Raw genomic sequence first — 17,405 nt, 5'->3', positions numbered from 1 at the left:
TTGATTATAGATTTTGCATTGACTAAGTGGCGGGAGTAGCGAGTGACGTGGACGACTGACCTCCTACCGCAAAGGTGCTTAGACCTTCAAATTTGTATATAACCGCGTCACGTTAACCATGCCTGTTTTATATGAATTTAATAACTTACACGACAAGGCTTGGGATTCTTTAGGCTTGCCGTGGATTAGTGATTGTCTTTAAGGACTGATTGGGTGGGTGGCAACATCACAAAAATACCTTTACGATTGATTTCCGGAAATAGTTCACTGTGATAAGTGATGGTGGGTTAAGTGTGTTATAGGAACTTCTCTTTATTAGGTAACCGGAGATTGTGAGCATGTGAAGCAATTGCTTTTACTCCAATAAATTCCAAGTTGTACCGTTAGATTGGAAGTATTTATACCGGAAATGATGAAAATGTAGTGGTTATTTTGCCAACATAGGCGATAGATATATTGGCAACAAGAATAAAGAAGGTTTTTAACTTTGATTTTAATGCTGCCATGATTTTCTTATGGTATTACTGTATTTGGCCAGGTTCGGGTTTAATTGTACCACAGTAATGATTTGTAGGAAACGAATGTCATTGGAATGTAAAGGTAATTTAGGTCACATGAGCTTGAGTTTGAGTATTATTCTTCTACCAGTTTGAATGATAGGATTATAATGACCAGAGATAGTATATAGTAAGAGTGAGTTGGCTGCAATGTGCAAGAGGAAGTAAACATATCAAACATTGTATGGAAATGGACTTGCTAGTATATGAATACATTATTATTTATCGAAATAGTATTATCAATAAAGTTAGATTGCTATGGGTAAGCTAGGTTGATTTTCCATAGGTTCTGTTGATTTTGAAGTCAGTTCGTTTTACCCAACATTTTTTCTCAGTTGCCATAACCCTCCCCACTACCAATGAATTGTTAATTAATAAAGAACATTAGTTTCTTCTGCTGCAGGTATTTCTGTAATCATCTTGAGCTATATAAAGCACTTTTGTATAGCTTCTCATCAAAACTAGATTGGAAAATGGAAAATTGGAAAATGGCTATATATGTTTAGATGCTTTATATATATATATATATATATATATATATATATATATATATATATATATATATATATATATATATATTGACAAAGAGGATATATGTGTTAGAGGGAGGGAACAAGAAGTAGGAGACCAAATTGGAGGTAGAAGGATGAAGTGAAAGATTTTCATGTATAGTCCATCCATAAAAGTTAAGTAGGGAAAAACTTTTGGAACTTGAACTTCTTTATGACATGGGTTTTACTTGTTTGACAAGATATTTTAACTTGCAAATGGTTGACCAGGATTGTAACCCCATTGCAAGTTAGGTTATCAGTGTAATTGTTTTATTGAGTATATCGCCTCTAAAGTTATTACATCATGTTACTCATATTATTAAATTCATTCATTATTAGAATGATTAAGAAAGTAAAAGAAATCCTTTTGAATATTTACATTCTCATAAGGACTAAATATCTTCTCATCAGAAGGAAAAAACTTTCATTACACGTACTGTACCTCACTTGTCAGTAATTGCTGTGAATTTCTAATTTGTAATTTCATTTTTTTTTAGGATGGATGCAATTCTTTGGGTTATCCGCAAGAAATACAGTGATGTTTCTCATATTAGCACTGAAAGTCTTGCTCAGTGGTTATCAGTACCAGTGGAACCTGTGTGTGGCTTGCATGTACAAGATAGCTGTAGGGTTCAGGTGAATGATGGCATTCACAGTCAGGAGGCACACGTTAATGATACATCTAAAGATAACACTACAGATATTAGAGAGTCATTTGAAAAGGATCTTGATAGTTTAGTATTAAAAGAAAGAAGTCAGTGTAATTGCAGTAGCAAATCCAAGAGTGATTCAGCAGAAGGTTATCTTGCTTCCAAAGGTGTTGTTATTCTCTTTGATGTTCGAAGTGAATGTGAGTATGAAGTAAGTCACCTTCAGGGAGCTAGAAGGGTTGATGATACCATTGACAATGAGGAATTGACTGAGCTCTTAAAGGAGTGTATGGGGATTCAGTCCACAGCAGAGGGATCCACACTTGGATCTTCTTTGCCTAATGAGGCTACAGAAGACCCATTTAAGATTGTCTGTTACTGCTCACTGGGATATAGATCATCTGACTTAGCTAGGAAGATTATAAAACAACTGAAAAACATGCACTTATCTAACCCTGTTGAAGTTTACAACTTAGAAGGGTCCATCTTTAAATGGGCAAACGAAAATCGTGAGCTGATTAAAAGTAACGGTGAAAAAACTAAGTTTGTTCATCCATATAATTATACATTTGGTTTAACTCTAAGAGAGGAACTTAGAAAGTATGAATAAGCAAATAAATATTGCTTCTCGAGAGATATCTGAGGCCCATTAGATTTTATAAATTCTAGAATAGAATTGCAATATCCTGAAATTTTGATTACCTTTAGTTTTATATTTGTTATTAATCATATACAATGAGAAAAAATTAAAATCATAGATGTCTTAGCTACATTAATTAGCACTCCAGACTTGATTGCTCCTATGGATCTATCATCCCAAGATTTCAATTTCCCATAAGTTTACAAACAGAATTGATGATGCATATGCCTTCATTCATTCATATATTTTAACTAAACTCATGTCCTCACTACTTCCCTTGTCTTTAGTACTTTCTTGTAACTAAACCATTCCATGACTCTCTGTGGCTATAGGATCCTGTAAAGTCATTCCACTCCATACCTTCACCACCATTTCATGATACCAACCAATATCAGTTGATATCCATGCTTTTTCTACCTCTTTTTGAATTTTAGATATCCACCTGACTTATTGTTGATATCCTATAGGGTTCTTTTCTATTGCTGAGAAGGCATGGAAAAAATTCTATCCTCATCACACCTACAACTGCCATTCTGAGTGGATTACCCAATGGTGACTCCATGGAAAATACCTAGGTTGTTGGATGCTTAAGTTACTTTGTATATAAATTGATGAAGAAGTGGAAGAAGAATAACATGAGAAATATCAAGGAATAAGTGACAAAGGGTTTTAGTGGCAGATTACATAAGAAGGGGAGGCATCCCCAGTGAACTTACTCTTGTGCCTAATTTTCTCTAATTCTGGAGTTATGGAGTTCGTTGGTACAGATGACATGTAAAGATCTAGAATATTTACAAGGGAACGACACCTTTGATATCCTCCCCATACATGACAACCACAAGATCTCGTCATATATAACGCTGTGTCTGTGTATGAAGAGTACAGTGTTCAGTATAAAGAAGGAAACAAATCCTTCCATATCCTCTCCACACTTAGCCATCAATATCCCCCACACTGAATTTTAGTGTGAAAGGTAATATATTTCTAAATATATTTATTTTATTTACCATCACCAGTGTGCTTGCGCATGAAATAAGAATACAATCTGAAAACACAATTGAAAGAAGGAAATGTCTTTTATCAAGCTGTTAAACAAATCTTTCAAACCCCTCAGGGCCCTGCTGCCATTCACTTAGGATAAGACTAGATCATCACAAAGGTAATATAATTTTGTGATTTTTTTTGTTACTTTTGAATTCTGATGTCATGAGAGATGCACATACACACACACACACACACACAAATCCTCCTGCACACAGATACCCACTTGAAGGGTTAAGCACGTCCTCCCTAAAACACCTCATTCACCCACTCTCGCATTCAGAACTCATAGCATTATGATTTGATCCCTTGCATCAGAACTAACAAAGAAGTCATTTAACTTATTTAACTTCTAGATTGCATTCCTTTCTTCTTTCCTCTCACTTCCTGGTGGATAAGCACTAACAGTTGCCCACTTTTTGAAGTACTATTATTCTAACCCATGTAAAATTAAAACACTTCCTTACACTCCTTGACACACCCAACATTTATTCCTTATCAGAAGTGCCACAAGAGAAACCTCTCACTGACCCCTGAACATTCTACCCACTTTTCATCTTCAGTTTTATTTCAGGTTGGAACATCTATGTTTCTCTTATTGAACATGGCACCTATCTGTCCCCTCTCTCCAGCCAAGTTACAACCATCCATGTTCAGGTCCCCTAACTGAGTACTTGAGAAAAATCCTCACTTGGTTTCTTTTTCTGTTCCTGCTTTTTGGAAGTTATAATACAAGGTTGAGTGATTTCCAGTCCACAATGACACCCCCCTAGGGATATGTAAGAGATAATCTGGGTTGTATTCTTTCTTCTCTTCCCTATGATATATTGCAATTTTATTAGTGTAGCTATTTCAGGATATACCACATACTTTTTGATGAAAATTCTTAGTTTTTGCAACCACAGTTCACTACATTGTCATTTGATTTAAAGTAAATGTTTGAAATTAAAATATCATGGAACGTTCTATTTACCTTCAACTAAATACCTGTATAGTGCCGTTAAATAAAGTCAAGGGAAACAAAAGTAAATGTTTAAATTACAGAGTCGAGTGTACCTGATAAGTTGTAAGTAAGGATGGTGGCTTACATATAGCATCAGATTGAGGAGAAACATTGTGGCTTCAGGACAGGGGATGTATAGACCACGTGTTTGCTATGAAGAAATTGTGTGAAAAATACTCAGAGAATGCCTGTATAGTGCTGGTAAATAAAGTCAGGGGAAACAAAAGTAAATGTTCAAATTACAGTCAAGTGTACCTGATAAGTTGTAAGTAAGGATGGTGGCATGCATATAGCATCAGAATAAGGAGAAACAATGTGGCTTCAGGACAGAGAATGTATGGACCAGGTGTTTGCTTTGAAGAAATTGTGTGAAAAATACTTAGAGAAAGAAAGATTTGTGTGTGGTATTTATAGATCTAGAGAAAGCATATGATAGGATTGATTGAGATGCCTTATGAAAGGTGCTACATATGTATGGTGTATGAGAAAGCTATTAGAAACAGTAAGGAATTAAATTGAGATACTAATGCATGGGTGTGAGAAAGGTGAAAGTTTAATCTCTGCATGGTGATGGAGGTAAATGATGGGGGGGAGAGAGAGAGAGAGAGAGTCAATTGCTATTAGCAGATGACATGATTCTGGCTGCAAACTTGAGTGAGACACCAGAAATTGATGTCCAAGTTTGAGATAATGTGTGAAAGGAAGAAGTTGAGTTAATGTGAAAGAAAGAAAGTAAGGTCATGAAGTTCAGCAGGAAAGAGAAAGAAGTGAGTTTGAATAGAGAGATCCTGGAGGAAGTGAGTGTCTTGGATACCTTGGAGTGGACATGGCTGTGAATAGAAATGCTTGAGGACAATATGCAGTGAGGAGGGTTGATTGAGATAGGAATGACAGTAAGAAGGTGGTGTGGTAGCAAGTGAAGCATATTTGAGAGTCGATGAAGGTAGACTAAGAGGATATATGTGTCAGAAGTTGATGGAACAAGTGGACTGAGGATAAGATGAAGAATGGAGTGAAAGATGCTTCGTGTTATTGGGGTCTGAACATGCAAAATGGTTTCAATTATGTGTAGATTTGAGAGAACTGGAGCATTGTGGTGTACAGAGACCCATTGGGCTGAAGCAAGGCATATGAAGTGATCAGGGAAGACCACGAGGTGTGTGGGTTTAGCTGTAGATAGAGGGCTCTGGTTTCTTTGCGTTATACATGATGTCTTGAGTGGATGAGACCCTATGAGGCTATTTTTTATCTCTTACTATCTCAGTAATTTTTGAACATGTATTAAAAAAAATAGTTGCTTTTGTATGAATTGCAAAATATATTTATTTATTTATTTATTTTGCTTTGTCGCTGTCTCCAGCGTTTGCGAGGTAGCGCAAGGAAACAGACGAAAGAAATGGCCCAACCCACTCCCATACACATGTATATACATACACGTCCACACATGCAAATATACATACCTATACATCTCAATGTACACATATATATACACACAGACACATACATATATACCCATGCACACAATTCACACTGTCTGCCTTTATTTATTCCCATCGCCACCTTGCCACACATGGAATACCATCCCCCTCCCCCCTCATGTGTGCGAGGGAGCGCTAGGAAAAGACAACAAAGGCCCCATTCGTTCACACTCAGTCTCTAGCTGTCATGCAATAATGCCCGAAACCACAGCTCCCTTTCCACATCCAGGCCCCACACAACTTTCCATGGTTTACCCCAGACGCTTCACATGCCCTGATTCAATCCACTGACAGCACGTAAACCCCGGTATACCACATCGATCCAATTCACTCTATTCCTTGCCCGCCTTTCACCCTCCTGCATGTTCAGGCCCCGATCACTCAAAATCTTTTTCACTCCATCTTTCCACCTCCAATTTGGTCTCCCACTTCTCCTCGTTCCCTCCACCTCCGACACATATATCCTCTTGGTCAATCTTTCCTCACTCATTCTCTCCATGTGCCCAAACCATTTCAAAACACCCTCTTCTGCTCTCTCAACCACACTCTTTTTATTTCCACACATCTCTCTTACCCTTACATTACTTATTCGATCAAACCACCTCACACCACACATTGCCCTCAAACATCTCATTTCCAGCACATCCACCCTCCTGCGCACAACTCTATCCATAGCCCACGCCTCGCAACCATACAACATTGTTGGAACCACTATTCCTTCAAACATACCCATTTTTGCTTTCCGAGATAATGTTCTCGACTTCCACACATTCTTCAAGGCTCCCAGGATTTTCGCCCCCTCCCCCACCCTATGATTCACATCCGCTTCCATGGTTCCATCTGCTGCCAGATCCACTCCCAGATATCTAAAACACTTTACTTCCTCCAGTTTTTCTACATTCAAACTTACCTCCCAATTGACTTGACCCTCAACCCTACTGTACCTAATAACCTTGCTTTTATTCACATTTACTCTTAACTTTCTTCTTTCACACACTTTACCAAACACAGTCACCAGCTTCTGCAGTTTCTCACATGAATCAGCCACCAGCGCTGTATCATCAGCAAGCAACAACTGACTCACTTCCCAAGCTCTCTCATCCCCAACAGACTTCATACTTGCCCCTCTTTCCAAAACTCTTGCATTCACCTCCCTAACAACCCCATCCATAAACAAATTAAACAACCATGGAGACATCACACACCCCTGCCGCAAACCTACATTCACTGAGAACCAATCACTTTCCTCTCTTCCTACACGTACACATGCCTTACATCCTCGATAAAAACTTTTCACTGCTTCTAACAACTTGCCTCCCACACCATATATTCTTAATACCTTCCACAGAGCATCTCTATCAACTCTATCATATGCCTCCTCCAGATCCATAAATGCTACATACAAATCCATTTGCTTTTCTAAGTATTTCTCACATACATTCTTCAAAGCAAACACCTGATCCACACATCCTCTACCACTTCTGAAACCACACTGCTCTTCCCCAATCTGATGCTCTGTACATGCCTTCACCCTCTCAATCAATACCCTCCCATATAATTTACCAGGAATACTCAACAAACTTATACCTCTGTAATTTGAGCACTCACTCTTATCCCCTTTGCCTTTGTACAATGGCTCTATGCACGCATTCTGCCAATCCTCAGGCACCTCACCATGATTCATACATACATTAAATAACCTTACCAAACAGTCAACAATACAGTCACCCCCTTTTTTAATAAATTCCACTGCAATACCATCCAAACCCGCTGCCTTGCTGGCTTTCGTCTTCCGCAAAGCTTTTACTACATCTTCTCTGTTTACCAAATCATTTTCCCTAACCCTATCACTTTGCACACCACCTCGACCAAGACACCCTATATCTGCCACTCTATTATCAAACACATTTAACAAACCTTCAAAATACTCACTCCATCTCCTTCTCACATCACCACTACTTGTTATCACCTCCCCATTAGCGCCCTTCACTGAAGTTCCCATTTGCTCCCTTGTCTTACGCTCTTTATTTACCTCCTTCCAGAACATCTTTTTATTCTCCCTAAAATTTAATGATACTCTCTCACCCCAACTCTCATTTGCCCTCTTTTTCACCTCATGCACCTTTCTCTTGACCTCCTGTCTCTTTCTTTTATACATCTCCCACTCAATTGCATTTTTTCCCTGCAAAAATCGTCCAAATGTCTCTCTCTTCTCTTTCACTAATAATCTTACTTCTTCGTCCCACCACTCACTACCCTTTCTAATTAACCCACCTCCCACGCTTCTCATGCCACAAGCATCTTTTGCGCACTCCATCACTGATTCCCTAAATACATCCCATTCCTCCCCCGCTCCCCATACTTCCATTGTTCTCACCTTTTTCCATTCTGTACTCAGTCTCTCCTGGTACTTCCTCACACAAGTCTCCTTCCCAAGCTCACTTACTCTCACCACTCTCTTCACCCCAACATTCACTCTTCTCTGAAAACCCATACAATTGTATATCTTCACCTTAGCCTCCACAAGATAATGATCAGACATCCCTCCAGTTGCACCTCTCAGCACATTAACATCCAAAAGTCTCTCTTTCGCGCGCCTGTCAATTAACACATAATCCAATAACGCTCTCTGGCCATCCCTCCTACTTACATACGTATACTTATGTATATCTCGCTTTCTAAACCAGGTATTCCCAATCACCAGTCCTTTTTCAGCACATAAATCTACAAGCTCTTCACCATTTCCATTTACAACACTGAACACCCCATGTATACCAATTATTCCCTCAACTGCCACATTACTCACCTTTGCATTCAAATCACCCATCACTATAACCCAGTCTTGTGCATCAAAACCACTAACACACTCATTCAGCTGCTCCTAAAACACTTGCCTCTCATGATCTCTCTTCTCATGCCCAGGTGCATATGCACCAATAATCACCCATCTCTCTCCATCAACTTTCAGTTTTACCCATATTAATGCAAAATATATGTATAAGAAATTATTGTCATTGTTTATATCATCACATTAACAAATTACTAAGTGCTGCTTATCTCCACCCTTTGTATCAATTGCTGCTTCATGCCACCTTTTATTCTTGCATTGGTATGTATACCACAGATAATAATAATATATGGATAACATTGTGAGTGATTACAGATATTAATCAGTTTCTGTGAACATACTGTCAGTTAGGGTTGTTGTGCTGTTAGAATTGATGTGCTCCGAGGCAAAAACCGTGGTCCAGAGTTCAACTTTAGTTTTCTGATAAGAAAGATTGTTATTTTTCATATCTCTGTTCTTCAGAAAAATATAAGGGTTTGTTGGATGCATTACAAGGTTTTTAAGCCTTATCAGTCACAACCCAGCCTTTTGTAAAATTTTCTTTCTATACTGCCAATCACTTTAATGAAATCCTCTGCATAATGCCACTATTTCTGAATTTTCATGTAGCTGGCTTATGGAAATGCTACATTTTTTACATGGAACAGTAAACAAATAAGAGAGAAAAGAAAATGTTAATAAAGAGTACGTTTTCAAAGTATGAGGTGTTGTAAGGAAAAAAGTATGACATTGGTGATAGACAGTATGAATGAGATGAACAGGTATTGTTTACAAATGGAGTTTGGTAATGGGGCTTTAATACAAAACAGGCTAAAATATCAGCTTAACAAAAATCATGTATTTCCTTTACTTATGTATCAGTGGCATGAAGATCGTGGTAAATGTAATACCATTTCAAGACATCAGGAAAATTAGTTGTTCCTTTTAAAATTTGTTAAGCTTTAATCTGTTCTCTGAAGTTATCTGATTTGGTTCATTGATAATTGATTCATGTCAGGTTAATACAGGGAGTCTCCAATTTATGAATGGGTTTTCTTCCTGTATCCTGTTCTAAGTTGAAATGTTTGTATGTCAGAAAATAAAAAGAAATTACAAAGAAATATGGTAATGAAAATTTGCAGAAAATCAAGAGTATATACCTGTCTGTAGTAATAAAATAAAGTAACTTTTAATGAAAAAATGCACATTTAATTACCTATATATGCTCAAAGCCTTCTCCTGAACCAGCATGAGGCAAACTTGGATGTGACACTAATGCTAGTCCTCAAGCTACAAAAGTTTCTCATTCTCATCAGTGACACTGTTCCTGTTTTTTAGTAATTATGGTGAGCTGCATGGCTGTAGATCCCCTTACATACTCAGGAATTCCTACCTTATCCTTGATGATTGTCCTGATGATTGTCTTAATATGTGGTAGCAAGTGGTCATACGTGGCTCTAAGTGTTAGTAAGTCTTGATAAGTAGTAGTAAGTGGCTATAAGGGTTGTAGGAGAATGGTTAAGGGTTAATGAAAAGCCAATCTGCAATGGAGTTTCACCCCTCTAAGACTTCTTTTTTATGTGTAACTTCACCAAGGTTAGGCTTCAATGCTTCTTAAGTGCACCAGCGTTAATTGCATATTTTTTTTTTATGTTGAAGGCTGCAGTCACAGACAAAAGTCCACATCAAGGCTATGCTTTAATTAAAATAGAGAATTATGAAGTGGAAAAAGAAAAGACACGGGAAAATACTTACAAATTCTTGAGGACATGAAAGACCTGTCTTTTGACATGTGCCAGGTCATAGTTACTGGTTAAGACATGAGAAGGTAGAGAGTTCAAAAGCTTTGATGTGTGGGGAAAGAAGCAGGTATCAAAACGGCTCACCCTTGAATTGCCAATGGCCACACAATAATCATGCGATGCAGCAGCTTGCTGAGTATTGGGTGGTTCAGATAATGGTGTGGGTACTTCACAGACATAATGACAGCTACCAAAAGTGGCACTGAAGTTCACCAGTTATGGAGACAATGTGGCCACTCCCTTGAGTTCCCAAAGGGAATGGACATTGGAGATATAGATAGACAGAGGGGGCAAAATTAAAAGGGAACAGCCTACACAAAATGGCAATGAACAGCTAATGCTTGTTTTGTTTGGAAGGCAGAATATTTTGTGGAGACACACTGCTGAACAAAATAGTTCCATGGTTGGTAAGTACATTTGATTCTTCAGATGTTGGATGGGGAAATAATTTTTTTAGCTAGTATGCAAGTATATATGATTGTATGTCAGATGGTTGTAGCATGGAGTCTTGGCACTAATATTTTCCATCTGACATTCTTTCATTAAAGAGCACTGCAAGATTTTCCTGCATATTTGTAATCCCTGACATAAAGTTGTTTCCTATATGATATTCATAATTCATTGCATTGCTGTGGTCTCTTATTGAGAGGTAATAATACTTAAGTATAAAATGGTGGCTGCAATATATGTAGCAAGTTTGCCCGCATTTCTGCACCAGAGCTTTGTGGTCTTTTCTCTGTTCCATCTGACAAAGGACATTTTCACAATTGGGTAACAGTTCAGAATTCAAGTTAACCATCAGTAAAAGCAGACAGTGATTGAAATCTGATAAAAATTTGATTTTGTTATAGTCAGAAATGGTACTGACCAGTTAGGCTGTAGACTGTATCTATGGGAGGTTTCCACTCTTAAACATAGACGGAACATTAACAAACACATGGTGAACTATCCTATAATAACAATAAAATGGGTTTGACAGAATAGTTGGATGGAACTCTAGTCTCTTTCTCCTTGCTGTATTAAAACTTATGATGAACGAATAAAGATGTAACTTTCTTAAAACCTTGATTTGAAAATGAATGTTAATGTACTCAGTATTGTTTTCAGCAGTTAGTGTACACTGTTCATATACTTGTCATCATGGAAACAATGAACTTTGTTTGATCCTTTAGGGGATGTAATTAGATTTCATGCCAGTTCCCTTTGTGTCAGCTATCCAGCAAAATAATCAATCTGTAAATCTCTGATACTTGCTTCCTTTATGAACTCCCACAAGAGGGTGGCCACAGCAAGTCTCCATAACTGTTAAACTCCAGTGTCATCTTAAGTCTTTAGTACCTCACTCTTAACAGGCCATTGACAAAGGGCAATTCTACACAATTTTCTTACCAACTACGTCTACCAAATTTTCCAGCCTACTGTTTCTGTTCAATGCTCCTGTCTAATGTTCCTACTTACAACTACTGTTTACAGTCCCTACCATTTTGCCAAAATGCAGGGTTAGTGATTAGCTTTCACTAAGAAAATCTAGTTACAAAGAGTGAGTTGTCTAATGTTATATGTGACAAGGAAAGATAGTATGTTTGTGGGCAGAATGCTAGACCACATCACATATGAGTAAGGCAGCTATCTGGGTCAAAGGAGTGTAACCTGACTATTGAAGTGCTGGCTTGTTCAGCCATCACTAACCCTTCCAATAGCCAGGCAGGTAGTGCTGGCAAAATACCTCCCTGATTGGTGACTGCCTACAAATATCTACCAGTTGTCACATTTTCTAAATTTTTTTACATATTTTCCAAATCAAGCACAAAAATTCTCAAATACATATAAAGTATGAAAAAATATGGAGTTAAATGTACCCTGACTTTACAGCAGCACCACACAGTTACCGAATGTAAACAAACAGCTACTTTGCTCTGCACTTCCCAGCAATCACCATAGGCCTATAAAAGGATATAAAACAGGAATTAATATTAGAAGATACTATAATATTTATAATGCCTGCAAACAAAGAAGAAAAAATGCAAAGTATCATTCCATTGGACTTTATGTAAAAAATAGTGACACTAATGATAAACAGACACATGCACACACACACACACACACACACACACACACATATATATATATATATATATATATATATATATATATATTTTTTTTTTTTTTTTTTTTTTTTTTCATACTATTCGCTATTTCCCGCGATAGCGAGGTAGCGTTAAGAACAGAGGACTGGGCCTTTGAGGGAATATCCTCACCTGGCCCTCTTCTCTGTTCCTTCTTTTGGAAAATTAAAAAAAAAAAAAAAAAAAAAAAAAAAAAAAAAAAAAAAAACGAGAGGGGAGGATTTCCAGCCCCCCGCTCCCTTCCCTTTTAGTCGCCTTCTACGACACGCAGGGAATACGTGGGAAGTATTCTTTCTCCCCTATCCCCAGGGAATATATATATATATATATATATATATATATATATAGATATATATATAGATATATATTCTTTTTTCTTTTTTCTTTCAAACTATTCGCCATTTCCCGCATTAGCGAGGTAGTGTTAAGAACAGAGGACTGGGCCTTTGAGGGACTACCCTCACCTGGCCCAATTCTCTGTTCCTTCTTTTGGAAAATTAGAAAAAAAAAAAAACGAGAGGGGAGGATTTCCAGCCCCCCGCTCCCTCCCCTTTTAGTCGCCTTCTACGACACGCAGGGAATACGTGGGAAGTATTTGTGCTCCCCTATCCCCAGGGATATTATTTTATATTTATTTATTTATTCTGCTTTGTCGCTGTCTCCCGCGTTAGCGAGGTAGCGCAAGGAAACAGACGAAAGAATGGCCCAACCCACCCACATACACAGGTATATACATACATGTCCACACATGCAAATATACATACCTATACATCTCAATGTACACATATGTATACACACACAGACATATACATATATACACATATATCCAATTCACTCTATTCCTTGCCCTCCTTTCACCCTCCTGCATGTTCAGGCCCCGATCACACAAAATCTTTTTCACTCCATCTTTCCACCTCCAATTTGGTCTCCCACTTCTCGTTCCCTCCACCTCTGACACATATATCCTCTTGGTCAATCTTTCCTCACTCATTCTCTCCTTGTGCCCAAACCATTTCAAAACACCCTCTTCTCCTCTCTCAACCACGCTCTTTTTTTTTCCACACACCTCTCTTACCCATACGTTACTTACTCGATCAAACCACCTCACACCACACATTGTCCTCAAACATCTCATTTCCAGAACATCCATCCTCCTGCGCACAACTCTATCCATAGCCCAAGCCTCGCAACCATACAACATTGTTGGAACCACTATTCCTTTAAACATACCCATTTTTGCTTTCCGAGATAATGTTCTCGACTTCCACACATTCTTCAAGGCTCCCAGGATTTTCACCCCCTCCCCCACCCTATGATCCACTACCGCTTCCATGGTTCCATCCGCTGCCAGATCCACTCCCAGATATCTAAAACACTTTACTTCCTCCAGTTTTTCTTCATTCAAACTTACCTCCCAACTGACTTGACCCTCCACCCTACTGTACCTAATAACCTTGCTCTTATTCACATTTACTCTTAACTTTCTTCTTTCACACACTTTACCAAACTCAGTCACCAGCTTCTGCAGTTTCTCACATGAATCAGCCACCAGTGCTGTATAATCAGCGAACAACAACTGACTCACTTCCCAAGCTCTCTCATCCACTACAGACTTCATACTTGCCCCTCTTTCCAAAACTCTTGCATTCACCTCCCTAACAACCCCATCCATAAACAAATTAAACAACCATTGAGACATCACACACCCCTGCCGCAAACCTACATTCACTGAGAACCAATCACTTTCCTCTCTTCCTACACGTACACATGCCTTACATCCTCAATAAAAACTTTTCACTGCTTCTAACAACTTGCCTCCCACACCATATATTCTTAATACCTTCTGGAAGGAGGTAAATAAAGTGCGTAAGACAAGGGAGCGAATGGGAACTTCAGTGAAGGGCGCAAATGGGGAGGTGATAACAAGTAGTGGTGATGTGAGAAGGAGATGGAGTGAGTATTTTGAAGGTTTGTTGAATGTGTTTGATGATAGAGTGGCAGATATAGGGTGTTTTGGTCGAGGTGGTGTGCAAAATGAGAGGGTTAGGGAAAATGATTTGGTAAACAGAGAAGAGGTAGTAAAAGCTTTGCGGAAGATGAAAGCCGGCAAGGCAGCGGGTTTGGATGGTATTGCAGTGGAATTTATTAAAAAAGGGGGTGACTGTATTGTTGACTGGTTGGTAAGGTTATTTAATGTATGTATGACTCATGGTGAGGTGCCTGAGGATTGGCAGGATGCGTGCATAGTGCCATGGTACAAAGGCAAAGGGGATAAGAGTGAGTGCTCAAATTACAGAGGTATAAGTTTGTTGAGTATTCCTGGTAAATTATATGGGAGGGTATTGATTGAGAGGGTGAAGGCATGTACAGAGCATCAGATTGGGGAAGAGCAGTGTGGTTTCAGAAGTGGTAGAGGATGTGTGGATCAGGTGTTTGCTTTGAAGAATGTATGTGAGAAATACTTAGAAAAGCAAATGGATTTGTATGTAGCATTTATGGATCTGGAGAAGGCATATGATAGAGTGGATAGAGATGCCTTGTGGAAGGTATTAAGAATATATATATATATATATATATATATATATATATATATATATATATATATATATATATATATTAGGTTATTAGGTACAGTAGGGTTGAGGGACAAGTCAATTGGGAGGTAAGTTTGAATGGAGAAAAACTGGAGGAAGTGAAGTGTTTTAGATATCTGGGAGTGGATTTGGCAGCGGATGGAACCATGGAAGCGGAAGTGAGTCATAGGATGGGGGTGGGAGCGAAAGTTCTGGGAGCATTGAAAAATGTGTGGAAGGCGAGAATGTTGGTTCCGACAATGTTGTATGGTTGTGAGGCATGGGCTATAGATAGAGTTGTGCGGAGGAGGATGGATGTGCTGGAAATGAGATGTTTGAGGACCATATGTGGTGCGAGGTGGTTTGATTGAGTAAGTAATGAAAGGGTAAGAGAGATGTGTGGTAATAAAAAGAGTGTGGTTGAGAGAGCAGAAGAGGGTGTTTTGAAATGGTTTGGTCACATGGAGAGAATGAGTGAGGAAAGATTGACAAAGAGGATGTATGTGTCCGAGGTGGAGGGAACGAGGAGAAGTGGGAGACCAAATTGGAGGTGGAAAGATGGCCTGAACATGCAGGAGGGTGAAAGACGTGCAAGAAATAGAGTGAATTGAAACGATGTGGTATACCGGGGTCAACGTGCTGTCAATGGATTGATCCAGGGCATGTGAAGCGTCTGGGGTAAACCATGGAAAGTTTTGTGGGTCCTGGATGTGGAAAGGGAGCTGTGGTTTCGGTGCATTATACATGACAGTTAGAGACTGAGTTTGAATGAATTTGGCCTTTGTTGTCTTTTCTTAGTGCTACCTCGCGCACATGCGGGGGGAGGGGGTTGTCATTTCATGTGTGGCGGGGTGGCAACGGGAATGAATATGGGCAGACAGTATGAATTATGTACATGTGTATATATATATATATATATATATATATATATATATATATATATATATATATATATATATATATATATATTTGTGTGTGTATATATATGTATACGTTGAGATGTATAGGTATGTATATGTGCTTGTGTGGACGTGTATGTATATACATGTGTATGTGGGTGGGTTGGGCCATTCTTTCGTCTGTTTCCTTATCCTACCTTGCTAATGCAGGAGACAGCGACAAAGTATAATAATAATAATAAAATATATGTATTATTTATTATCATACTTAGTCACTGTCTCCCGTGTCAGTGAAGTAGCGCAAGGAAATAGACGAAAGAATGGGCCAACCCACCCACATACACATGTATATACATAAACGCCCACACATACAAGTATACATATCTATACATTTCACAGTATACATATATATATATATATATATATATATATATATATATATATATATATATATATATATATATATATATATATATATACACATGTACATATTCATACTTGCTGCCTTCATCCATTCCTGTCGCCTCTGTGCAACGCATGACCCCCCCCCCCCCGTATGCGCGCAGTAGCGCTAGGAAAAAACAACGAAGGCCACATTTGTTCACACTCAGTTTAGCTGTCATGTGTAATGCACCAAAACCACAGCTCCCCTTCCACATCCAGGGCCCATAAAAGATTCCGTGGTTTACCTCAGACGCTTCACATGCCCTGGTTTAATCCATTCACAGCATGTCGACCCTGATATATCACATTGTTCCAATTCACTCTATTCCTTGCACACCTTTCACTCTCCTGTATGTTCAAGCCCTGATCGCTCAAAATCTTTTTCACTCCATCCCTCCACCTCCAATTTGGTCTCCCACTTCTCCTCATTCCTTCTATCTCTGACACATATATCCTCTTTGTCAATATTTCCTCACTCATTCTCTCCATGTGATCAAACCATTTCAAAACACCCTCTTCTACTCTCTCAACCACACTCTTTTTATTACATACCCCTTTTTGCTCTCCGAGATAACATTCCACCTTCCACACATTCTTCAACGCTCCCAGAACTTTCGCCTCCTCCCCCACCCTGTGACTCACTTCTGCTTCCATCTGCTGCTAAATCCACTCCCAGATATCTAAAAAACTTTACTTCCTCCACTTTTTCTCCATTCAAACTTACCTCCCAATTGACTTGTCCCTCAACCCTACTGAACCTAATAACCTTGCTCTTATTCACATTTACTCTCAGCTTTCTTCTTTCACACACTTT

At 38.6% G+C, this 17,405-nt stretch overlaps 1 protein-coding gene across 1 annotated transcript; it reads left to right on the top strand.

Moving 5' to 3' along the window:
• Window positions 1-41: 41 nt before the first annotated feature.
• LOC139753371 (uncharacterized) lies at window positions 42-7,124 on the top strand. The gene is made up of 2 exons (XM_071669779.1): window positions 42-74; window positions 1,606-7,124. The coding sequence occupies exon 2, from the start codon at window positions 1,607-1,609 to the stop codon at window positions 2,366-2,368; it is 762 nt and encodes a 253-aa protein (XP_071525880.1). The 5' UTR covers window positions 42-74; window position 1,606; the 3' UTR covers window positions 2,369-7,124.
• The last annotated feature ends 10,281 nt before the right edge of the window (window positions 7,125-17,405 follow it).

Source organism: Panulirus ornatus, chromosome 14 (genome assembly GCF_036320965.1).
Source record: "Panulirus ornatus isolate Po-2019 chromosome 14, ASM3632096v1, whole genome shotgun sequence".
In the NCBI taxonomy this organism is placed as follows: domain Eukaryota; kingdom Metazoa; phylum Arthropoda; class Malacostraca; order Decapoda; family Palinuridae; genus Panulirus; species Panulirus ornatus.
The sequence above is the reverse complement of the archived record's forward strand: the minus strand, read 5'-3'. Positions and strand labels throughout refer to the sequence as shown.

Excerpts from the sequence above, each read along its gene's own strand:
- LOC139753371 (XM_071669779.1), top strand. The coding sequence starts at position 1,607 with ATGGATGCAATTCTTTGGGTTATCCGCAAGAAATACAGTGATGTTTCT.